The sequence below is a fragment of the Tachypleus tridentatus genome, chromosome 7 (assembly GCF_004210375.1).
Source record: "Tachypleus tridentatus isolate NWPU-2018 chromosome 7, ASM421037v1, whole genome shotgun sequence".
In the NCBI taxonomy this organism is placed as follows: domain Eukaryota; kingdom Metazoa; phylum Arthropoda; class Merostomata; order Xiphosura; family Limulidae; genus Tachypleus; species Tachypleus tridentatus.
This window is the reverse complement of record NC_134831.1, coordinates 121,688,038-121,714,482: the sequence shown is the minus strand read 5'-3', so window position 1 is coordinate 121,714,482 and position 26,445 is coordinate 121,688,038. Positions and strand designations below refer to the sequence as shown.

The 26,445-nt window shown below is 32.0% G+C and overlaps 1 protein-coding gene across 14 annotated transcripts in view; it reads right to left on the bottom strand.

Annotated features, from left to right (window-relative positions):
• Window positions 1-2,150: 2,150 nt before the first annotated feature.
• The window catches only part of LOC143256506 (tetraspanin-4-like), a 44,731-nt gene continuing 20,436 nt past the window's right edge, over window positions 2,151-26,445 (bottom strand). For 6 of the 14 annotated variants that reach the window (XM_076513820.1, XM_076513821.1, XM_076513819.1 and 3 more), the window contains 6 exons: window positions 20,040-20,129; window positions 18,471-18,662; window positions 16,580-16,654; window positions 15,725-15,829; window positions 15,074-15,226; window positions 2,151-10,077 (listed from right to left, as the gene is read on the bottom strand). In XM_076513820.1, the coding sequence (XP_076369935.1) occupies window positions 9,928-10,077; window positions 15,074-15,226; window positions 15,725-15,829; window positions 16,580-16,654; window positions 18,471-18,662; window positions 20,040-20,102 (738 nt within the window). In that variant the 5' untranslated portion in view covers window positions 20,103-20,129 and the 3' untranslated portion in view covers window positions 2,151-9,927. Of the gene's footprint in view, window positions 10,078-15,073; window positions 15,227-15,724; window positions 15,830-16,579; window positions 16,655-18,470; window positions 18,663-20,039; window positions 20,130-20,874; window positions 21,598-21,626; window positions 22,744-22,792; window positions 23,529-24,706; window positions 24,839-26,445 lie in introns of those variants that run through there. The other 8 variants (XM_076513825.1, XM_076513828.1, XM_076513822.1 and 5 more) reach the window with 8 other exon arrangements.

Here is a 26,445-nt window from a genome sequence, read left to right as displayed (position 1 = left end):
AACTAGCGGGCTACTCTTTTACCAACGAATAGTGGGATTGATCGTACCATTATAACGTCCCCACGGTTTAAAGGGCGAGCATGTTTCGAGTGACGGGAATTCGAATGCGCTACTCTCAGATTACGAGTCTAGCGCCTTAACCATCTGGCCATGCCAGGCCCATTTACCAATGGAGAGGGATTATGTTCATTGTGTTTACATATCTTGTCCTTTTAATCCTTAAACACAACCAGTATATAGTTTCGTATCGTTCTGTGATATCATATCTTGAACGAAACCAATTTGGCAGATTTACTTGATATATAATACCTCTCGAGTTAATTCAGTTCACCTGAATATAACACGTTATTATTTGACCTGCCAATAGAAAAGATTCTTATCTTCCGTTATGCACCAGTAGATACTACCCCTAATAATGGTAATTGTGTTTCCGAAACTAATTGGCTCTAACTAATAATAAAGATTTTACTTTGTGCCAAAAAAAACGTCTGTTTTTGTGTTTTAAATCTTAATATAGTAGCACAATTAGCTGAAAATAAATTATAATTATCATGACGCCCAACTTGCATGCAAAAAATTATAAAATGAACAAGGGTTAACTTTAAAATTTAAGTAAAAATTATTTGTAAATAGTATATGGGCAACTACTAATATAGGAAAAACTGCGAATGTAAACACCTAATTATTACGTGTTTTAATATAGGAACAACTACTAAGATAAATACCTTAGGTATGCCGTGTTTTAATACAGTAACAACAACTAAAATAAATACCTAATGTATTACGGGTTTTAATATAGGAAACCCTACTAAGGTAAATACTTATTTATTACGTTTTTTTAAATATAGGAACAACTACTAAGGTAAATACCTAATGTATTACGTGTTTCAGTATAGGAGCAACTACTAAAATAAAAACCTAATGTATTACGTGTTTTAATACAGGAACAACTGCTAGTACAAATACCTAATGCATTACGTGTTTTAATTCAGGAACAACTGCTAATACAAATACCTAATGTATTACGTGTTTTAATATAGGAACACCGATTACTGTAAATACTTAATGCAGAAATGCCCAACTATTTCAATGACTGAGCGTAATGATTGTAGACAGAACCCGTACAGATATCGTAAAACCACTGGATACAGTTTTGAGTCATCCATGTCTGTGGATCCATCTGTGACTAAACTGTAAACACTGTTAGTAAGTATGCTTGAAATCATTTTGTCATCTTCACAACCCAACATTTGTACAATGGCTATAGTTTTGGTTCTAGCACAGCCATATCTTTTCGCTATATCAGAGTCTGGGAACATTTTTCAGAATAGATGTCCTGCATGATCAGCTACAGCCAGGGGTAAATTATGAGCAATGATAAATTGCGTGAACATCACTTATGCATTTATTGTTTCATATTCTGAATTCTTACTCATAAATGTCGTTATCTGCATCATTTTTGTCTTCGCCTCAGCCTTTTGTTGGTGAGATACTGATTTTGTATGTCTGGAACAATCGTTTATCCCGCCATGTGCCACGGAAAAATCGATGTGGCAAACTGTGCAAAACACATGACTGTCTTAGGAACAACTAAGGTAATTACCTAATGTATTGTGTGTTTTAATATAGGAACAACTAACGTAATTACCTAATGCATCATGTGTTTTAATATAGGAACATCTGCTGAGGTAAACATCTAATGTATTACGTATTTTAGTACAGGGACAATTACTTAGATAAATATGTAATGTATTTTGTGTTTCAGTATAGAAACAGCTGCTAAGGTAAGTACCTAATATATTACGTTTTGGTAAAGAGTATAACTAATTCAGATAAATCCCTAATGTATTATTTTGGTAGAGTGGTATCCTATGGATTTGGACTAACCAAAAATTCCCAAACACGGAGCTTCATGTGTCACAAGGTCAGCATGCACATCGAGGCAGATATTGTTAAACAATTCAGTTCTGCGAGTCACAAGTTAGCAACATTTATATGTTATGAAAATTTTAAAAACATTATTCCTCGAGAAAGGTAAACGCCACCTATGTGTATTATTCCTTACTATTTTTTATGCTTGTGTAATAAATAAATATTGTCTCTTTTGTATGTGCATCTTGCAATTTACCATGCATAGCAATAACACCCAGTTAATTAAAATATTTTATTAATGTGATTTGGTACATCTGATTTCTTTAATACATGGATGATACATTTAAACAGGTTTATAAAAAAAATCGATTTATACATACACAGGATCAAGTTTTTTGAAGTCGAGCACAAAGCTACACAATGTGCTATCTGTAACGACCAAGTTCTTTCATAAAAAAAAATACGTCTTACACAGAAAAGTTCCAAACATTTACAATGAAGAGATTCCAGATTTTGCACGTATTACGAGAATAATCATATTGCCTTATTTTCACAGCCTGAGTATAAAATTTATCTCATTGCTAGATGTGTATTTATAGTGAGTTTTTCCAAACAAATAACATCAATCACATATCTACGTTGTGCTAACTAAACAGATGTTTCATTCTCTATTAGAGTATAAAACCACCACAAAATAACTAAATATTATCTCAAACCTCTACCTGGAAACAAATCCCTGTTGTACATCATATACTTGTACAATCACAAAGTAAAAACATATCCTTTCACTTGTAACAGAAGCTTTTCTGACACTTTTAAATAGCACTCAGTTTTTCTTGATTTATTTCTTTCATTGGCACTAGTTTTGGTTTGAAAACCTTTCATAATTAATACTTAAAAACGTAAGGCACTAATGACAGAATCCAGTAATATTAATTTCTTAGTTACAAAATATAACTATACAAATGTATCTAATTATAGGCTTTTGTCTTTAGTTTTATATATAATTTTGACCTTTAAGTCCTTAAAAATTGATTATAACAAACCACATACAAGGGTAAAAGTTTGGAACAACATCTACGTTCACTAACTATCTTGATCACCTATTAACTTCCTGAGAAATCGTGTGACACTATAAGGGCTTTGAAATATTTAGTAACTGTAAGAGCTTAGAAAAAAAGTCCCTTTGAAAATTTCTTATATGCATGTGTGTGTTTGTTTTCTTATAGCAAAGCCACATTGGGCTATCTACTGAGTCCATCAAGAGGAATTGAGCCCCTGATTTTAGCATTGTAAATTCATAGACTTACCGCTGTACCAGCAGTGGACAAAAAACAATATATTATATGAATGTTTATAGCTGATATCTAACTATACTACCTGTAAAGTTTCATTTACTTATGACATCCTTTGATATTTAAAAGTTTATTGTTTGAAACCAAGAGAAAGAAATAACTACAATCACCTTGTGTAATTCAAAATAAGTGATAATAAGAAAGAAGAAATAATCCACTTTTAGATACAACGTGGCAATCAAGGTTAGGTACAACAAGTTTAGTTCTGTACTAGTTTGCATGTATTTATTCTGCATAATATTATTTTCACTTACACCTAAATTACTAATTAAGTATCATGTAAGAACTACAGAAAATGTGAGTTATCAAAACATTCGTAAGTCTTGTAAAAATTAACACATTATTTCTTGTTATTATATTCTATCAAACTAAATTATGTTAGAAATTTACTCATAGACCTAAATTGTGTATTGATAAGTAATAACTTGAGATTTGTTTGCCTTAAGAAACATTCAAGACTTTCCAAATATATATTAAATATTTTAAATTAACATGTTTGATTGGTCTTAACATTTAATACAATTAAACTAAGTACTTTTTCTTTAATAAAACATTATGTTCAACTCTTTTTAATTATTTGTAACATATGTCATTTTTAAATGAAATATAACCTATGATAAGTTAACTATTTTCTTATTTAAGAATTAAAACAAAAATAATTCAATTTCTTGCATATCAAGGGTTTTGTTTTAAGCAATTTCAAATAAAAACTTGATAAAAGAATGACTTAATACTAAAATAACTGAATAGAATACAGAACTTTGTTTCATTTACTATTTGAAGAATCGTTCTTATAGCTATATATTACTCATACAAAGAAATAGAAACATCAAAATCATGTAATAACGATGCTGTTCGGTGAACAATAATTCACAGGTGATTGACACACAAAGGCACATGTTAAATCACAGGAGGAAACCACCACTCTCACTTTCTTCACTAGTGTACATAAACTGTTATCACAACTACGTCAAAGCTATCAAACTCATGATCAGACATCTGTAATTACAAGGAGTTACAGAGTAGGCTATCTGTGCTATGCCCACCATGGGTATCAAAAACCAGTTTACAATGTTGTAATTCTGCAGACATACCACTAATTTGTTTTTTTACAAAGCAGAACCAATGTTTTTGACAGCTATAAAACACTGGAAATATTTCCTTTGCTTGTCAGAGATTCTAAAATACAGCTGTCAAAATTTTTTTTTGGCACAACCCACCACTTTCCAACAAAGTTAGATACCTCAGTAAATCTCAATAAATATATCAAACATTTAATACAATATAAACATTTATAATGAATTTTAAATTTTAACAAATGTTAACTAAAGTATTCAAAAATCATTAAATATAGTTAATGTATTTTTAATACAAAATAAATTTGCACAAAAGAAATCAAATACCAATACAGTACATTATTAACAATACAAAAAAGACAAACAATGAAAAACTTATTTTGGCCAACAGCTGTTATGATCATAACATTAATTAGAGGATTCAACAGAAACTCAAAAGGAACACCTATTACCTATGTTACTTTCATTATGTCTTAGATATATATACGAGTAAGTACTAGTTTTGTAGAAATGTATGGCACCTAAATAAAAGAAACAAACATGAAATACTGTGTGAAAGTGTTAAGAGAATATTTAGTCATTATTTCTATTTTATGGGACTACTTCTTCCATGTCATTACATAATATAAATTACAACACTATGATAATGCTTCACTGTTGATAACTGAATAAACCAGGGTAAGAATACTTATCATTCTTTATAATTACCATATACTTGTACCAAGGGCATGTCATAAGGGTTCTGTTTGAGTGAACACAGTGATCAAATGTATGGTCTGATATAACTGTCATGGTGCCCCATGCAGTTTTTAAAGTATATAGAAAGAAGCTATACATGGTACCTGTGTATGCTGGAAGAAATCAGTTTAATAACACTCCACAAATAAACCTTGATAAAAACAATGTTTACACTATATATTAAGTTTGGTTGTCATGCCACGGCTCCAAAATGAGTATAGTAGAAAGTTCACATGAAAACTTTACATGATGTTGGTTGGACTCTGACAAATTGCTGCAGACTTGAACTGTTCCCCAAAAACTTTCAAGTACACTCTTGATCATGAGACCTAGACAGGTAAACTTGAAGATAGGAAAGTAAGAGGCAGAACACCTGAACTCAGTGATATTGATGTTAAGTATCTTTGTTTATGTAGCCTCCAAGACAGAAGGAAGACTGTTACTGATCTCAAGCATGAGATAAACAACCATGAACCAAATGATGGAAAAGTGTCCAGATCTACAGTATCATGAAGACTCCAGAATATTTAGTTGTGGCAATTAAAAAAAAAAAATTAATCTTCAAATATTATTCAGACACTGACATTTGTTAAAACATACATAAAATGGTCTGTCAATGACTGGAAAAGGGTGTTATGGACAGATGAGTCCAAGTTTGAAATGCTGTGTTCACATTATAGGTTATATGTCTGGTGAAAGAAAGGTGAAAAATACTTCCCTCAATGCATAGCACCTACCATGAAGCATGGGGAGGCAGTTTGATGATTTAGGGTTGTTTTTTTCTGCTGAGGTGACAGGAAATATTTGTAAAATAGATATAAAAAGAGATTAGTGCAACTACCATCAGATACTTATCCATCATGGTGTACCCAGTGGCTTGCATATTATTGATAAAGGATTCTACTACCAAAAGATAATGACCCCAAACACTCATACAACTGATACAGAAATTACCAAGTTAAGAATGAAGCTGCAAAGCCCTCATCTCAACTCAGTACTTCAAAAACTTGACAAATCAAAAGTTACTTCCAAAGAAATTTTATGGGAGTGTATTAGACATTTTGAATAAATTTCCAAAGGACACTTTGATTAAATATGTTGGAACAATGCCTGTAAGACTATTTGTCGCTATTAAAGCAAAAGGGAGACACGCAAAATATTAACTGTTTGCTGAACTAAAGCACTGAGTTTTTGTTGTACTAAATATGGAGGTTAATGATATGTTGATGTTTCTCATGTGATTTATCTTCCATTGTCCTTTAAAAGTAGACTGAAATCTAATTTTTGACTTTGTTATAACACTTTTGCACAATACAGTATAACCATGAGGTCAACATTAACAGATATGTTGCTTTTGTTGGCAATCTGAACTAATATGTATAGTTCTGTTATGTTTATATTCCAACACTAACATTGATTATAAGCTTTGTAATGTTTACAGAATGCAAGGTCACAGAAATTTATTTTTGTTAGATGTGTTGATAAAAATGAATAGTGTCTGATAAACCTGATTTCTATTGGATCTTGAATCTGTTTTACTTCACTATATAGAAAAGAAATGTGTGTATGAAAAGAAATAACATGCACACACACAAATCTGATTTATAAATAAAATGGAATAAGCTAGGAGTTGTCTATAATACATCCACACTGTTCGCTTTATATATGTTGGCACTGATGTTTCTGCTTCATAACAGAATAAATACTTGTAACAAAAGATGACATCCGAAAAGTGAACTTTGACACAAGTGTTTAGGTAGTTAAACACTATTAACAAAGGGAACTGTGGAAACAAATTTACTGAAACTGAAAATTTAGGTAACGAAGGTCTTAAGTTCCATATTACAAATAAATAGACAGTCAGACCAAAGATGATCAACCAGACAGGTTAAAATAATGTATTACAAAATTAGTATTTTATAAAATTAATTATACCAAACATTTTTTTAGTATTCAATAAGTAATTTGATTTAAATATACTCACCATCTGTAGTAGCTCTTGTATCCCTTAACACCCTATCTTTTGTTCCATGTATTTTATTCCAGACTTGTATACAATAGTTCTGTTAAAGACTGATGAAAAACTAAGTCCTCCACCAAGATAAATGACTTCACAATATTTTAAACAGCAAATCATTAATGTCTTAGCAAATACAAAGGTATTCCACAGATTTAATCTGGAAATGTACTAGATGGCTTAAGGCAAGTAAAAAATTGCATTTGTTTTTCTGTTTTTGGATGTTCATGCAAAGCTATTCAAGGGTTATCTCCATAATTTTGGATTAATAAAATCAGGAAAAAGCAGCTTGTTGACAACATCTACAACTATCCTTTGAGCTACTTTTGTATGACTGAGATATGGCTGTTACTCTTATAATGCACCCGTTTCCACAATGTGTGGAGTTCAGTTGTTTTTTTTAGCAGTAATGTGATGTGAATGATGGACTCCAAAGATCCATAATCCAATATTCTTATGACTTGGCCATGTTTGGCTAATTAAGGGTTTTTATCAGTTGGTCAAAAGTAAATAATTACAGCAAAGAACTAAAAGTTTCTACACTTGCAAATACAACAAGTAATCAAATCCAGCATAGATACAAAAGCACTCAAAAACATAGGTATGACTGTGGGTTTAAACAAGTCCTTTACAAATATTTTGATAGAGGACCTAATCTAAAAGATACAATCTGTGAAACATTGTTAATGAGGGGTTAAATTATATATATATAAAAAAGTCGAGGTACTCAGCTGGGTAAGTGAATCTGTTTTTGAATAAAGAATCTATGTAAACATAAAACAACAACAAAGAAACTCAAATAAGTACCAGTAGTAGTATCACCTTAAGGAAAACAGGTTTTAACTCAGTACCAGTGAGTGACAGCAGAATTTCACCCCTGTTGTTAATTAACAATGGAACTTTGTATCTGCCTTCTACAATTATTAGGCACAAATCACTTAGCCCTCTGTGGCCAATTTAAGAACTGGAGGTTGATAAGTTATTGATAACAATTTCACGTAGTGGCTGCAGTAGTGAATGTCTGTTTTCTAATAGCAAAGTCACATGGGGACTATTTGCTGTGTCCAATGAGGAGAATTTCACCCCTGATTTTAGCATTGTAAATCCAAAGACTTACTGCTGTCCCAGTGAGGTACACTGCAGTAGTGCATTGTTGTGAGTAGATGTTAATAATTTTTTTAAAGAGATTCTAATATTTAATATTAAAGATCTTTGTGACAAATGCATTCTTTGCTTGGATGATCTGGTACATAACACAACATTCAACAAACTACATTCCACACATAAAACAGATCAGATGTTTCTGTCCAACAAAAGTGAAGTATTTGTACTTTGAAGTTAGTTTTAAACAGGTGTTTCTTCAAATTCATACATTCACTCAACAGTATACTGCAAACTCAGCTTTAAGTATGAATAATGTGCCTGATTGGTTATCATTACAGGCATCTCACAGACTTCATGGTTAACTATTATAGAAGTGACCAATGACTCCTATATTATTACAACTATCCCTGTTCTAGAGAATGGAATTACAAACCTAATGATGAATTACTGTAAGCCATAAACAGCCTTTCATGCATGCTACTCAGTACAACATTGTATAACGGTTATCACAACACAAGTACTGAAACCTGGTTTTTATTAGTCATAAGTAACTGAGGGATAGTACTTCCTGCAGGCCTTAATTTGTTAAAGATGGTTACATGACAGTATAGACTCTTAAATACTATATCTACAAATACTATGCAAATTTATTGTAAAAATATTATAAGTCTCTTCAAGAAATTATATATTTGTGGTTATGCAAAAGTTTCATTTAAAATATATACAGTATATTAAAGAAGACAGGTTAGAAATTTCACGTTATTCCCCGTGTAACTTATCATAGAAATTTCTCTCTGTTCAAACTACAGCAATATTTAAAAACCTGTATAAAATGCTGGTCTTGAGAAACATTAAAACTTCAATTGAAATAAAGTACAGAACAATGTTTCAACTTTCTTAGGTCATCTTCAGGTTAACAAAGAGAGAGTTTACAACTACACTTTCTAAATTTATGTTTAACTTGAAATGAAGCACATCTGACTTCATTTAAACAGTTGTCGTAGTGATTATTAAGTGACAAACACATGTGCAAGTGAGGTTTTCATTCCTAACAAAACTTGTTATACCAACACTTAAGAAACAGAAAATTCAAAAATGCAACTCTCTCTTTCTTACATAAAGATGATCTAAGAAGGTCGAAAGGTTCTTCTGTACTTTATTTCAATTAAAGTTTTAATACCCATACCAGCCATCTTGAGAATACGTTTTTACTCCAAGTTGATTTCTCGTCATCACGAACTGAGAAACATTAGTCAACAAAACTTTTTCCATTCAAAACTGAATTCATCGTGAACTTAACTCACGTACAAATTTATATATTAATCAAGACTGTCTGCAGTACCAAGTAAAAAGATTTCACCTAAATATTTCTAGTTTTTAACATATATATATATATAGTTTTAACATCCAATATTTTCTAATGTTAAAAATTCCCATGTAAAGGTTTTACCTTAATACATAGATTAAAACACTTATAACAAATAATTACAAATGTATTCTGGATTAAAGTACATGCTTTTAAAACAGTACTGGAAAACATTGAAGAAAATATATCATATATACAAATCCACATGCCACTTATTGGCAATTAACAATAAACTAGATAACTCATAAACAAACACTTCCTAGATAGACAACCATAAGGTGTTTAATCACAGCAACTACAATCCCCACTTATTTTAGTTAAGATGGGAGACAAAATAGTCTATAGATTCCACTAGACTGACACACCAATAAGAGAGAATATATCGATGGTTTAACTACGTCATCTTGACTTCCTCTTATCTTCCACTGTACATATCAGTAACATGGCAGAAATCAGACCAAACAGCTGGATGAAAGCAAATGTCATACATATAATACCCATGATGTACAAACGCTCCATCAGCCACATATGGATTTTCATGTAGCAGCCCTGCATTTCAGAAAACAAGTTATCAGACTGGATTCTTTCTGAAAATCTAAGTTACCATTATTTATCTAACATTTATTATTCTTCATTGATAAATATCCAAAAGTCAACATTGAAGAAAAATATAATTAGAGAAAACAGCTTTCTACGTTTAGACGAAGGTTTTTCTTTTGTTAGACAGTTACTTTTGGATTGTGAATTAAATAATTAAGATATGTAAGTTCTTTCACAGTTCAATTTCTTTTTATCCAGCAGACCAACTAAGTACTTCCAGGTTCTACGAGATTTACAGTGTTCGTAACCGATAATACTTTGTATACATTTCTGTAGGTTTTCTACATTTGGTTTTATGCAGCATACTGTTTGTTTTCATTTTATATTATACCTGAAAACTGAAGAAGTTCTCTGACTTAATTTGATAATTCAGTTTTATGTTAGAAAGAAAATGAAAAGTAATGAAAGACACCATTCAATCAGAAAAATAAGAGAAAAGCACATAAACTAATGAGTATGCAACAAGAAACTAAAATTTTGTATCTATGAACATTAGAAATGAACAATTGTTTTAATTTTGAGAACCTACTCTAAAAAATTATGCACATATTTTATCAACTTGGAGAAGGAGGAATCTGTGAATAATACTGGACAATAAAAGTAATTTGGTGAATGATTCTTTAAATATGTAGTCGGAATTTCTCCACTGCCTCTAGATTTCGAGTTTTCATAATATCTCAATATTGTACCAGCACTGTGTGAAACACCATGCAATCAATTCAGTACAATAATATATGATCTGAAAGTAAGTTTACTTGGACAGTTTAATTGGTAAAAGGCATACATTTTTGATAACTTCAAAACCTGACTGTACTGTACTCATGTAGCATTACAAATATATATTGTTTGTACGTGCTGTTTGTCCTCAATATAACTCTAATGAACTGCACCACCTTTGCTTCGTTCCTTGTTCCATCCACGAGTCACAAAACTCTCGTGTGCTTAGTTGTTTAGAACATTTGAGAAGTCCTTCGATTGAACATAAATTGGGTGGAGCCAGATGCCTTTCACTCATTCAGTTGGTCAATTCACCTTACTTTGCACACAGTCAAAACAAAGTCTGATCTTTTTTGCATCAATCCCACCACGTAATCAAATTCGGCAAAACGCTTTTTAAAACCTTTTAAACTCTACTTCTGTAAACATGAATAAATTCTTTTATATTTTTTACAATACCATTTGAAATGCTGGCTGTTTCCAGTTCAAATAAAGTTTGAAAGTGTAAAAATCACCCAAAGTTTCTGCTAGATTTGTGAAAAATATATCAGTTTCACAAAGGAAAAACATCACACACAAGGTAAAGGTAACTTACTACCACTATTGTAGGTGTAAGATCAGTAACCTAGAATAACATTGGGCTCTACACATGTGTTGTAAACTTTGCACATCTGCCTTGACACAGTGGTTGAATAGGAAGAGAGAGAGAACTCCATTTGCAGTTCCCATGATATGGTACTAGTCCAAATATTATCTAACTATCTTCTATGTGACTAATTTCTCTGGATATTTAGACAAAACTAAACAATACATTAAATATACAGATACTGCATCTACAATGAAACAAGTACCTCACAATAAAAGGTCTTCCAATGCCACATTCACCAGCAAAAAAGTGGGAAACAGAAGAGTTATCCTGTGAAGAAGACAATGGATCATCTGGTAATTATACTCCTGATGCACCTTAACGTGAACTGCCTCATTAAATTATCTGATTAATTACTTGAATCTATGAAAGTAGCATGAGGAACTTCTTGGCTCCAGTTTACAACAATGGAACTTATTAGTTCCAGGGACAAAAGTTTTATTTAACTGAAGTCATCATCCAAGTACTGTTTCTCACTACAACATGCATGATACTTTGTGTTTCTGTACCAATGTTGATGAACTACTAGAAGAATTAGATACTGAACATCACCCTCAAGAATGAGGGTGTCAACTTATCTACAGATAGTCTGAAAGCTGTACTCTTACATAATCAGTGTACTACATCACTTATTCCTGTTGCTCATGCTGTGAACATGAAATAAACTCATCAAAACATGCAGATTGTCCTTCTTAAATACAATTTGCAATAAACAGATAAAGTTATTAAAGAAAAAAGTTGTTACTTTTACAACACGACTTTTATAATAAGCATTGCCAACTTACTCAGAACAGTTGTTGCCAAGTTACTCAGAACAGTTGTTGCCAAGTTACTCAGAACAGTTGTATTTTTTTCTAGTAGCAGAAAAAGTTTTTTTGTTGCCCAGTGTTACACACTTCAACCTTATGGGTGTTAAAACTTCTATTAAAATAAAGTAGAGAACAACGTTTCAACTTTCTTAGGTCATCTTCAGGTCAAAATGTTGTTCTCCACTTTATTCTTATAAAAGTTCTAATTCCCATAACAACCGTCTTAAGACACATTTTTAATTCAAGTGGGTTTCTCGTCATCATGAAATACTTAAACTTTATAGTGACCTAAGAATGGTATCAATAAGCTTTATACAAAGAAGGGTTTTCAAACGAGACCCAAACATTGAGTGCTTTCGAACAGTCAAAACTTCAGTGCTTTCAAACAGTTCATTATTTTTATTCAGGAGAATAATGCTTCCCTTTTTCTCTAAAAGAAAATAATTTTCTGATTGTGGTCCTGTGTATTAACTTCCTAGTCAGACTTTACCTATAAACAACACCTCACTTGTAATTAGTCAGAAAAGCAAAACATGCAAAACTAAATAAGTACTTTCTCCTTCCTACCTGAAATAACAACAGTATTTAAGAAGGAAACAACAAAGTCCCACCAATTTTGTTTTCTGAAGGGGGGGAGGACAATTGTGTGTTGAAGATCACAGGAGTTTTGTGCATCAAATAAGAAACCACAATCCTTATGAATAAAGTTTACTAAACAGGAAACAACAGCATCTAAATGGATAAGAAACCTGGCCTATAAAGGTATGTACCTATGCAATCGAAACTACTGCTCAGAGATTTTATTAATAACAGACAAAAGATACTGTTCACTAATAAGGAAAATTTGTAGGTTTTTTTTGCTTCTTGTGAGTAAAACAATTATTAATCTACAATCCCTATAGTTTTAGTTGCAATAAACTATAATACGTCAAGGCAAAGATAATTTATACAGTATAACAAATATGTACTTTGAGCACTTAAGATAGCTGATAATAAATCAAACCACATAATAGTTTTGACTATTAAAAATGATGTGCCAAAGTCCTACATTTCAAGTTATAACTTCAAAAGATTAACAATTATGATCAAAAAGTTTTACAAAAAAAATTTAGGGCCCATAAAAACTAAAAGCAATCCCAGAGGCATTATCTAACCAATGATCTGGCAAGTATTGTAGCTTACATATTATTCCACCAATCAACAGTTAGCAAAATGAGATTATTCTGAAAATATAAAGAAACACAAGCTTCTCTATGAAAATTGTTAATACATTTGCAAATGGATAAAATCTTCAACTGGTGGTTGAAATTCAGAAATATTATTGTAAGGTATTAGCATTAAAATTTTAATGTCAAAATAGATACTTCCTATTGCTTTTCTCTTTTATAAAACAGGTTAATACAGGATTCAGAATAGGTAAGGTGAAAAAACAATCTGAGAAAGTAGCATGGGAGGAAAACCATTTCAATAAATAAGGGGAAAAAATGCTTTAAAATGAAAAAAATATATATTTCAAGTTTCCAATAACTATAGAATGTTGTGAGATGTTTTAATATTCAGGCCCATCACATTTCTTACATCCTTGCCAATTTCATACAATTTATTTTGATAGATTTCACTATGGTGTTAATTGATTTGTAACCTCAAAGGCATATTTTCCTACTATTGTTTAGTAAGGGCAAATATTGAAAATACTTGCAAAACTCTTAGCAACAAGATATCTTCAAGATATATTCCATTTTATAAAAAAACCTAATCATTACCCATCCTCCCCAGAGATGGTAAAAAAGAAAGAAAAAAAGGTGGAACACTCTAATGATTAGTAGTTGATACTTTTGAATAACACAAGAATTCATAGTTCAGGGCTATAGCAGCCAAATACAACACAAATCAATAATAACATGATATAGTAATATCTGGCTGAACTGAAGCTTGATAGAACAAGCAATACAATCAAAGATCTGATGTTATATGAGCTGTAAATAAGTCATAAACAAACTAAGGTAGGAAAACATTTATAACGAAAAAGAAATTTTTAAGTTATGAAAAATGTACACACATATAAGGATAATAGTATTTGTATAAAGTGCACTTATACACCTCAAAACATGAAAGTAATAACTAAAAGATTCAAATGAGGAAACTTGGCTTCATGAGAGCAGAACAGAAACATCAGCTTAATTAACAATATTAATTCTGGATGTAATAAGAGTTACACACATCGAAATAAACATCGACGTGCTAAGTTCCGTAAAGTAGATAGACGTTTTAACCAAAATGTACTGAGTGATGAGTTTTGGTCATGTTTGATGTTACACAAAAGAAACATTGCTGGGTTTTTCTTCTGAATTTTGCACAAAACTACATGAGGGCTGTCTGCACTAGCCATCCCTAATTTAGTTGTGCAAGACTAAAGAGAAGGCAGATTATCATCACCATTCTTGGGCTACTCTTTTACCATGAATAATAAGATTGACCGTCACATCGTAATGCCTGCATGGCTGAAAAGGTGAGCATGTTTTGATGTGCCCCTCAGATTACGAATTAAGTGCCCTAACCACCCAGCCAAACAAAGGAAGCTATTTATTGACTTAAAAAGAAATCCTTTACATTGGTATATACATGTACATTGTCTTGTTTTAATATTATAAATACACAAGCATCTCTCTCTTCATCTATTTCGATTCATTATATTTTTTCAACAAGATCACACTGTTTCTATAAATAGAGGATGCATATGGCATGCTAACATTTTTCTTTCAACCAAGCTTACCTGCTGATGCCACATGTAAATGTTGTGGGTTTTACCACAAGTTGAATCTTTTCTGAACTCCACTAGGCAACAAGTCTGAGGAACCCATTCTTTCTCAGGCCAAGCTGCTATCTTGTACCAGTCTGTGTACTCTTTCACTCCACAGCATTCAAACTGTAAGTATCAGCATTAACACCTAACATTCACAAAAGTTTCAGAGCACAGTTTACATTCCAGCATTTAATATTATACAATTATGATGTATGTAAACTAATATTTATTTGTGCTTCTATATATATACCCATCACTCTGGTTCACCAATGTAAAAAGGTATAGAATAATCCTTCCTAATTTCACAGTTTCCCAAATAATCTCTTTTAGGTCACATTGACTCCACTCAGTTTAGCAGACTAAAACAACTAAGTACTCAGTTTTATAACTGTCCAAAAGCTATTTCAAATTCTGCAGAAGGTAGTACAAATTTCAATCAGTTTATTATAACAATTACTCACTGAACTGAGGAGTATAATTATTTGACATCAAAGACAGAAATTAACTAAGCAAAAACACAAGAGTTTTTCATCACTGGAATACTGTAGAATAAAAGTGTATATCTGCATATTAACGTGACTGTTGTACAAATACTTGTTTATTCAGATGGAACTGATATACCTTGAAATGGATTTGGTCCCACGTATTCTTCAGTCCAATGTCATTATTAAGAGTATATTTTTCTTTTATGCCTGCTTTAAGTTCCTCTTGTAGTGTTTCTCTAATCTGCACAAAGAGAGTGATAAAAGATTTTTTTGGTTATCCTTACAAAGCCACACAAGAACTATCCGTACTAAATATTCCCAGTTTTCAAATGATGAACTAGAGGACAGGGCTAGTCACAAACATCCACCAACAACTCTTGGGTTACTCTAATTAAATACTGGGTTGACTTTATTTTCTCCTATTATTTTTTAATGCTCCCACATATCAAAAGAACAACGAATATTTTTTTCACAACACAACCCAAACCATGGACCTTCAGGTTCACAGTCCAGGAATGCTAACCAGTAGGCTTGTGAACAGGTTTTAACAATGGTGAAATGTAGATGTTTGAACAGAGTATTAGACTGTTTTCTTCAGGTACAACCAGTACCAAGTAATACCTGAAACAACTTAGTACTGATCGCATTTGGAGAAGACTGACCAAAGTTCTGTCAAAAAATGTAATACGTTCTATCCCGTACGTTTTCCTACCCAATATTATATTAGCATAATGTGTTTCCTTACTCAAACATCCACCAGGCCAATACCTAGGAAAAAAAATAATGAAAAAATTTATCAATATAAAAAAAAATATTCATTATACTAAAACAAAGTTCCATACAGTCAAAAGTGTGTTAATTCATCAAGCAAGGTAGACTTCTTTCTTTGAGGATGACTCATATTAATACATAAACAAACAAACAACCATTGTATGGAAGTAAATGGAATTAAAAAAAAAAAAATGAAACCAATAATGATTTCATAACTTACATGTTTCCTATAAGCAAACCCTAAAGTGCCAGCTGTGAACTCGAGAAGGAAAACTAACACCACAATAATGAAATACTGTAAACAAAAACAAGAAATAAGAAACAACCAGTATCATAAAATAGCTTACACTTATTTTTCTTGTAATATTTTGTCAAACCTTAATTATTGATTAAAAAATATACAAAAGGTGTCACTATCATTCAAAACAATTATGAAACACATAGCAAATATCATACACCATTACAATGACATTGGTAAATAAATCATTTAACCCTGCTTTAGGCTTCCGTAAACATTTTTCATAATCATTTATCTGGGGTGCCATAAGAACTCATCACAAAAAAAGTAATTAAAAACACAAATAATAACAAGCTGTTGGTTTGTAAACAAAAAACACTAACACTCAAAATATTTTACTTTATTAATCAATGAATAAATATTGAATATTACAACTTTTTTTTCTGTATCTCTTAAACTAAATATAACAATTTGGCACAAACTGAATGCCAAAGCAACTGAGAACTAATATCTATGTGCTGCCATCTATCGGCAGTAAGGTTTACAAAATATTTGGGGTCCGTTTAAACCTCGGAATTCTAACGCTGGATTAACTTTTATTTCAGCATCAGTACTTTTTATTCAATATTTTAATACTAATTTTTCAGACATTATGAATTTCCAAAAAAAATACAACTAAAACTATACTTTCTAAATTTATGTTTAACTTTCAAATACATCTTGTCATTTTTTGTACCAAACTTGACTATTTTCACCATATAACCAACAAACCAATTTTCACATAGTTTTGGAAAAAAAAAAAATATATATATATATATATATAACAGCACAATGAGTTGGGTATTAGCTATCTAGATAAAATCTTAAATGGTGTCAACTCAACTCTTAACCATTAAACAGGTAGCAGCATCAACTGATAATAGCTGCTGTTTAAGGGTTAAGAAACTCGCACAGCTATGACTTCAAACTATGCTTTTGAATCACGAGCCTATTTTCATAAAGGATCAATAATTGTGTACTGCATAATGAAATAACTGAAAAAAAAATTATTTTATTTAATGATATAAACATTTTTATAAATTGAAAATTTATTTAAAATCTTTTTTTTTTCAATTATCCCTCTGTATACCATGTCAGTTTCCATCTTACTTGTATCACCTGGCATGTACTCACACCACAGCCTAAAAACAATAGTACTGTCTCGATACGACAGTGTACATTTAGTGAACCCTTAGAGCCTTTAGATACCTGAATAAAAAATAATTCAGTATAAATCCCCTGCAGTAAATATAAACGCAAATCAAAACATTAAATAATACAATACCCGTGGTTGGAAAGAAACAAATTTGGGGTTGCAAAAGAGTTAAAATACTAAGAAAGGTGGTGTGTCACAAACTCTCTGGTTGAGTAATATACATCTAGAGTGTTTTGGGGTGAGGTGTAAATGAACCTCAAGTGGTCTATGTAGAGCTACTGAACATGTCTTGTGTGAATATATCACTCAGATGCTATGGTACCTAAACTAAAAGAAGGTATATCTAAGATTAAAGACAACACACAGTACTTTACTGATGTTAACACGGTGAAACCCTCTCAGAATATACTTCTGTTACAGTTACAAAGTAATTTCAACACACACTTTTTGTTTAACATCATTCGAATATTTGATAAAGATGTTTTTATTTTGACCATGATTAAATTAATATGACCATAGAGAATGCACAAAAAGACTTCTGAAACAAACAAACAAACAGCAGATGCTTAGAGTCATTACTAATGTTATCTCCCCCTCCATTATGTATCAATCATATAACAACACTAAAATATTATAAACACAGCAAAAGTCTATTACACCAAAAACCGAAATACTCACGAGCACAAGAAGGCATTTACTTTCAAACCACGATCCACAACATCCAAGGAACCCAACGAGGAACGTAAGGACTCCAGCAGTCATACAAAGGCTATCGGCACTAAGTACACGATAAGTTGGGAACAATTTTGCAAACCCTCCATACGCTAAATGAAGCCAGACTCCAACTCCTAGTATGCCACATCCTATAATCTGAAATCATTGTGTTAGTTCGTTTTCATTACTTTTAAAGATTCAAATTAAACCTTCCTATGTTAGAATTCTCTCTCTCTCTCTTATAGAAACCAGTATGGAAAACAAACACTAACGATAAGTATATTTTCTTAAAACTATTCTGCAAGATTAATCCAACACCTCAAACATAACAGAGAAATTTATTTGTATGTGTTAATTATTCTTTGTTAAATTTATTGGTATTTTCACACATTTTTTGTCATGCACATCACACATTAATTTATATTGCACATTTACAAATGTGTTTTCTCACAACCTTGTCTCACAAACTAGGATTTAACAGGGTGGGTCAGAAGTTGTCAAATTTGAAACTGTTAAAATCCCCCCCCCCTCTTCAGAAGCTAGCAGTATCAAATGTGGCACGTGTTGAGGTACCATGGTTAAATGTCATAATACGTTTTTTATGGATGCAGACCCCCTTTTGTCCTTGAGATAGCTATAGAAGTAATTGGATATAATGGAAGAACATGACTGGGACATTGATGTCTATTCAAATCGTGAGAGACACCTTAGAACCCTGCAACAGTATGCAGATACTTTATACCGACACATTTAATAACTGAAGTTATTTTACTATCCATAATAAATACTTGTATGCTATTCGAGTTCATTTAAAGATGCATTTGCATGTACCTTCACTATACATTTAAGCTGGTGCATAATTGAAAATGTTTACTGATATTTACATATATTTGGGAAAATAAAGCGAATCCTGAAACAACAAGTCACACCCTTCAGTTTACAGTGCAATACACAGAAGACACACCTAAAAAAAACACATCACCCAGTTAGTGAATCTTCTGTTCAAGAGAAAATATCATAATACATTTCACATCTACAGCAGCCAGAAAAAAAAAAACCCAGCAAAAACAGAAATACTGTCAATATTATATCCAAAAAAATACAAATTACAGCATCTAGATATTTAATACTATTGGTAGTTTTGTATTACCCAGTAATATATCGTACTCTTTAGTCTTCAAATAGAATATGTGATTCATTACGTTATCTACTGTTGCCAAGGTAGCATTATCTATTTTAAATTAAAGTGAAAGAAATCAGGATTGATTAATACAAAAAGTAACAATCCAACAACACTGAAGATTAGTCTTGGACAACCAATAAAACTTAATAGCAGTGAAAATAGTTTGAAACAAAATTTCTTAAAATATTCACCATTCTACAAATAAACAAATAATGTACAAACAACTATGCTGTTATGAAATAAACATATACATATAACATGTTAATACTGCTAAAGTTTACTACACAGAATCCTGTTCTTGAAGATGTACAAAGAGAATACTTAAGCCTTTACAAAATGCTAAAACTCACCCAAAAAAACAGATTGAGCCAACAAAATGTACGACGAACACACGTATAGCCTGATCTTCCCATTTCTCTACTTTTATAAAGTCATTGAAACTAAAAAATACCAAAACAAAGAAGTTAAGGAAACTACAAACTTTTTCTATCAGGAAAAATAAAACAGAAAATTCTGAAATGATCATAAAAAACAAAACAAAAAGAAGAACAGTCTTCACACTAATACTTTTATTTATTCTGTTGATTTATAAATACATTTAAAGATTATATTTAAAATATATAACTTGGTAGAATTCCATTATGTCTGAAAACTCAACACAATGTACTAAACATTATTCAAGTGTTCACTTGTCCTAACATTTATACTGTTTAAAATTATCTGTTTGTTGAACTTGGAGCACAGATAACTGAGGGCTATGTGTGACAGTCACCTCAAATTTGGAAGTAAAAACACTACAGAAGGGTAACTATGGTAATCAAAATTGCTCACTATGAGGTATTATTGTCAGACTAAATGGAGAGAACTAATAACTTTTCCTATTATGTACCAACAGCAACAAATCTCAGAGCACAATTATAATTTTGGCAATAACAAGTTTCAAACCATTGATCCACTAACCACTGGGATATCTCACTTTAAAAAAAAAAAAAAAGATAAATATATGTTTGCAAATAACACAAGTATTCCAAAACCTCATATAGTGTAATAATCTGTTGTTGCTGAAGAAAAACTTAATGTAATGTATCTGCATACAAAATATCAGCACTATGATAAAAATTAGTACTTATAAGAACTAATAAACTTAAAAATAAAGATTTTACACTTTAAAAATTAATAACTTACCTGAAACAAGTAAGGGTTGAAAAATTATAAGACAAATAAATTTAAATAATAAAAAAGGTAAATGTACATAATAAATAAATAAGTTTCCACAAAAGACGAAACTTTGGCTCATTTAGGTGTTTTTTTTTCTAATAGTACTCAAAGCATTTGAATATTATTCATAAATTATTTTACTTCACTGTAATATTTTGTAAGTGTTTACTGTCTTACCGCTAACCACATAATATTCAGAAACAAAGAATGGATTTACTGTTGTCGAACTTACAGCCTTGCCCAACGTTCATCTCATTTTACAATCTCTGGCTACAAACAAATCAACAAGTTAGTAAAACTTATTAAATGCCTTTAAAAAGGAATATGACGTCTTACATTAGTAAAAATATTTGATCCGTGGACTACAGTTCATTATAATTTAAAACAATACTAACTGACCACAATGAAAAATAGTTGATAATATAAAATATTTTTTTACACAGCATACAAAAACAAAAAAATTAAATTCATGTGGAAAACTGCCCCAAAATTACAGATTACAACTTTAAAATATGTGGTTCGATTCCCTACAGCGTACACAGCCCATAGCTGAGCGATTTCGCTCTAAAACCAACAGGTTGGTACAATACACACACACCACCAGGTTGTGAGGTTAAAGTTCATAATGTAACAAATGTCTGCTCTGATTTTAAGAAATACTTTATCAGTAAGTTAATTAAAATTACTTAACAAAGAGGTAAATATAAAGCACACCATACATTTACCAAAGTTGTTAGTAGTTGCTTCATCGAAACTCATGAAACCAGACAAACAGTACGCGTCTAACACTAACTCACCGTCTGAATTCGTCGGGTACAGCACGCTAAGCAGCGAATGATGAGACAGACGGTAAATTAAACTTGTCATACAAAACGCCTTGATTCATTATGGTTTCAGACAGTATAACGTTAAGTACAATGCAAAGTTTAAAATTGTGCGTTAACTGGTTTTCTCTGACCGTAAAGAGAACGTTGTCGTTTACAAAAGAGGATGGTAAGCCCCCCCCCACGAACAAATTTTTTTTTTTTGCCGAGGTGCGTTTTAAAACGAAAATATGATCCCTTAGCCGCTTTTAAGATTATATAATTTTTATTTCAGATAACATATTTTAAACAACGAAACAGCTCACCTCCAAACATAACTTTATATTCTGTAGCTTAAAAAATAAAAACGTGAAATTACATAGAAATTCGTTTCAATTATAAAACGTAAACACTGCGGTTTAGTTGTGCTGTTTTACAATACAAGTGGTCACATGATGAAAATATTACTTGTTCACATGTGCTAAATGAATACTAATACATCAGAATCTCTCGCAAAACGCATTTTCGCACTATATCTTTATAGCATTCGGAATGTGTAGCAAAACAAAACTTAATACAGAGTACACAAAAATGTACCATTGGTTTCTCGTAGTATGGCAGCAGCATTCTGCCATACCATTTACCACCAAGAAATGATGTCCAAAAAACAATGCAAAAAGAGTAAGCTTATGTCAACTAGATTATGGACATTCTAATAGACCTTAAGCCAGTTACACCCGTTTTGGAAAGACTGAAAACTTGTATTAGAATCCCGAACATCCTATGGAAAGAAAAAGCGAAAGATATTGGCACAGTCTTCTGGACCTCTAAAACAGTAGAATACATACATATACAAAATTATTTTACGCCCCAAAGAAAATACATAATCGTGCTCTACACACACACGTTTGCTTCAGATAGCGTACTAGTACTATTGGTTTAATATCAACTATGTGATTCATAAAAACAATTTGTTCATTTTCTAGCCTCCAACTTATTTTATTGGAACCTTCAAACACCCTCTTAAATTCGCGAAACGAAAATGTAGAAAAATTATTTTAAAAAGTGTACACAACTCATACCAATGGCGTGATTTTTACTGGAGACACGTACTACGCTCTTTTTCACTGACGTTAGGTTTTATAATTGAATATTCGAGGTACGAAGAATTTCATAATATTTATGATTTCTTTAGCTTGAGTGCATACGTTCTTGCGTATCCCAGGCAACGTCTTCCCGCTTTTGAAACAAGTTCGCCAATGCCACACGTATTTAAATTGCTACAATAATACTATAGTAACGGGTTTGTCTTTTAAGTAAAATTTGATAGGACTAAAATAAAATGTCTCCGTGAGTTTGAGGAATCAGGACAATTCTGTGTCGAAGTTGCAATCTTTTATGCTTTGAAGAGTATTCGTTCTTACTAAAGAATCTATGAAATGCAAGATATTTCTCCCACAGCTATTTGAGCACAATAATAAATGCTATCCTGTTGTGTTCACGCAATAAAAGTCACATGGGAGTCAATACAACAGAACTCAGTTTTGAGTGGTGACGACACGACACGTAGTTCTGTCTTCCATGGATATCTAACAACGTTTGTATTCCTATTGGACGCACTGCAAAGTCCTCAAGAATCTTTACAGAGAATAATTAAACGTAGTTCTGAAAAAAAACATATTCTAGTCAACCACATTGTACATAGATTTTCATCAGCGAATAACAGTTTTATGGTATTCAAAACGGGTTACATTATTTTTACATGAACTTGCGCTTTTTCCCTTTTATTTACATAATTATTCAGGTATTCACAATTTCCTACAACTTTCCTTGAATATGTAAACCAAACAAACATACATCTACATATAAAACATGTAGATGTAATTTTGTGTTATATTAAACGCGACAATTGAAAATGAAAGAGCTCCAAGGCAACGGATGAATATATATATATATTAAGGATTTTATAATTACCAGTAAAGCACGATACACAGCTTCATACAAACAGCAAAAATAGAACATCATTTTAATCACATTTACAGACACGTATGTTACCTACAGATATTGAAATGAGAGGTTCACGTAAGATGCGTTCAGTTTGTTTGGTAATTTTGTGAAAAGCTACACGAGGATTATATATACATAGTTGTTCTTAACTTTGATGTATTAGAGAGAAAGCAGCTAGTAAACAACGACCCGCAAACCATGAACCTCAAATTCAAAGTTGTGGTATGTCAACCACTACAGACCTTGAACAACAGGACAACTTCTACAGAGTATTAGGAAAGTCACTGTCAACAGGACAACTTCTACAGGGTGTTCGGAAAGTCACTGTGCACTTATATATTTATTAACAGACAAGTTTCAGTATAGAATACAGGAGGTAAATATGAATGACAATTATAAACAATGTTGAAAGTGACCCACGTTGGCATCAATACAGGCTTGGATCCTTTTCATTTTGTTTCTAAACACAGCTATCAGTTGCTAGCTTGAAATAGACTGAATGAATGTTGTTATCGCTGCTTTCAAAACTGCACAGTGACTTTCCGAACACTCTGTATTTTGTCGGTTTGGTTTTTGGAATTTCGCACAAAGCTACTCGAGGGCTATCCGTGCTAGCCGTCCCTAATTTAGCAGTGTAAGACTAGAGGGTAGGCAGCTAGTCATCACCACCCACCGCCAACTCTTGGGCTACTCTTTTACCAACGAATACTGGGATTGACCGTCACATTATAACGCCCCCACGGCTGGGAGGGCGAGCATGTTTGGCGCGAACCCGCGACCCTCAGATTACGAAGCGCACGCCTTAACGCGCTCTGTATTTTGTCAAAGTATTACAAAAATAACCGTGATATGTAAATGTACTTTTTACTATAAGATATAATACGGAAATTTCCTGTCAAAATACACTAATTATAGCCTTATCTTCAAAAATAACAGGCCATTTGCTTGTTGTAGTTTGGCTTTATAGTAAAATCCAATCATAAACATACCAGTTCCAGATAGCAAACAAAAGTGTGTGTATGCTGTTATATCTGTGAAGGCAGACAAACGTCTTATTACATAAGTGAAAACCGACTGGTAACAGCAAGGCTTCGTATTTTCCGAGCCCCCGTGGTAGCATAGAAATTCTTGGCGGTGAGAAAAATGTTATAACTACAAATCAAGTTGTTTACTCGAGAAATAATTAACAGGTAGGAGGTTCTGCTTCAGTCTTTATCAGCATCCGTTAAGCTGAAAAATCAAAATTAAATATCTTTTTAAAATCAATACATTATTTCAAATGGATAATAATTTGTTTAGAAAACGATGTAAATCACGACCCAACGACACCTACTCATAATTTCCGAATGCAAAATATTAATTTATGTGATTTAAGTAATACTACATCACATATCGTAAGTTATCAGTGGTTTCTAGTATTTCGTTTTTGAATGTTTTTTTTTTCTATAGTGAAAATATGATTGAATATTTGTATCGCATAAAAGAAATGATATAATTAAACTAAAGTTAAACAAACATTATATTTTAATTAAAGTCATCACTAACATATATTTAATAAAGTTAGGCCTATTATTTTATTGAAAATTAAGATTCATTTGACATAAAATATTGAAGTTTTTTAATTTTTAAGCTGACAATTTATAATTCAAAACAAATTTTAGCCGCCCTGTTGAAACTTAGAACTACGACTCCTTGAATAGTCTGAAACACTGCTTGTCAGCATGACGTCATATCTGTTTGTTTGTTTTGAATTTCGCGCAAAGCTTCTCGAGGGCTATCTGCGCTTGTCATATCTAAATGTCGTATATGAAATGAAACTTTACGTTCAATCCTTCAACTTTCTCTTCCATCAACTGGTTATTACATAACAGTAATTAAAAATATATCCATCTCTTCAATCTGATACAGAAATTATGATTTTAAGTTTAGAGCAAGATATTGTATTTCCCGGAAATACGCATTTGCACTATACATAATACTTTAGTGTAAAACCTTTGACAAATTTCGTTCTACAGCAAACTACAATAAACAACTCAAATATTACATATTTCATGTGATGTTACTTAAAGTTACGATTACACGTAAAATATTAATACTGAACAACGTAGTTAAACTAATGATGTTTATGTACATGTTTAACTACACGTAAGACAATAATGAAATATGCAGTGAGGCCAGTGATGGTTATGTACTTGTTTGGCCTGGCATGGCCAAGCGCGTAAGGCGTGCGATTCGTAATCCGAGGGTCGCGGGTTCGCGCCCGCCAAACATGCTCGCCCTCCCAGCCGTGGGGGCGTTATAATGTGACGGTCAATCCCACTATTCGTTGGTAAAAGAGTAGCCCAAGAGTTGGCGGTGGGTGGTGATGACTAGCTGCCTTCCCTCTAGTCTTACACTGCTAAATTAGGGACGGCTAGCACGGATAGCCCTCGAGTAGCTTTGTGCGAAATTCCAAAACAATGTACTTATTTAAGTACGCGTGAAACATTAACACTAAACAACGTAGTTACACTAGTGTTATTTAAGTACACGTAAGACATTAATACTGAGCGATGTTCTTGGGCTAATGATGTTTAAGTACGTGAAAGATATTGAAACTTGCTAGGAATATGTAAAGTTTGTTTTCGGAATTTTGCGCAAATCTACACGAAGGTTATCTGCGCTAGCCGTCCTTAATTTAGCAATGTAAGATTAGAGGGGAGGCAGCTGGTTATCACCTCCCCACCGC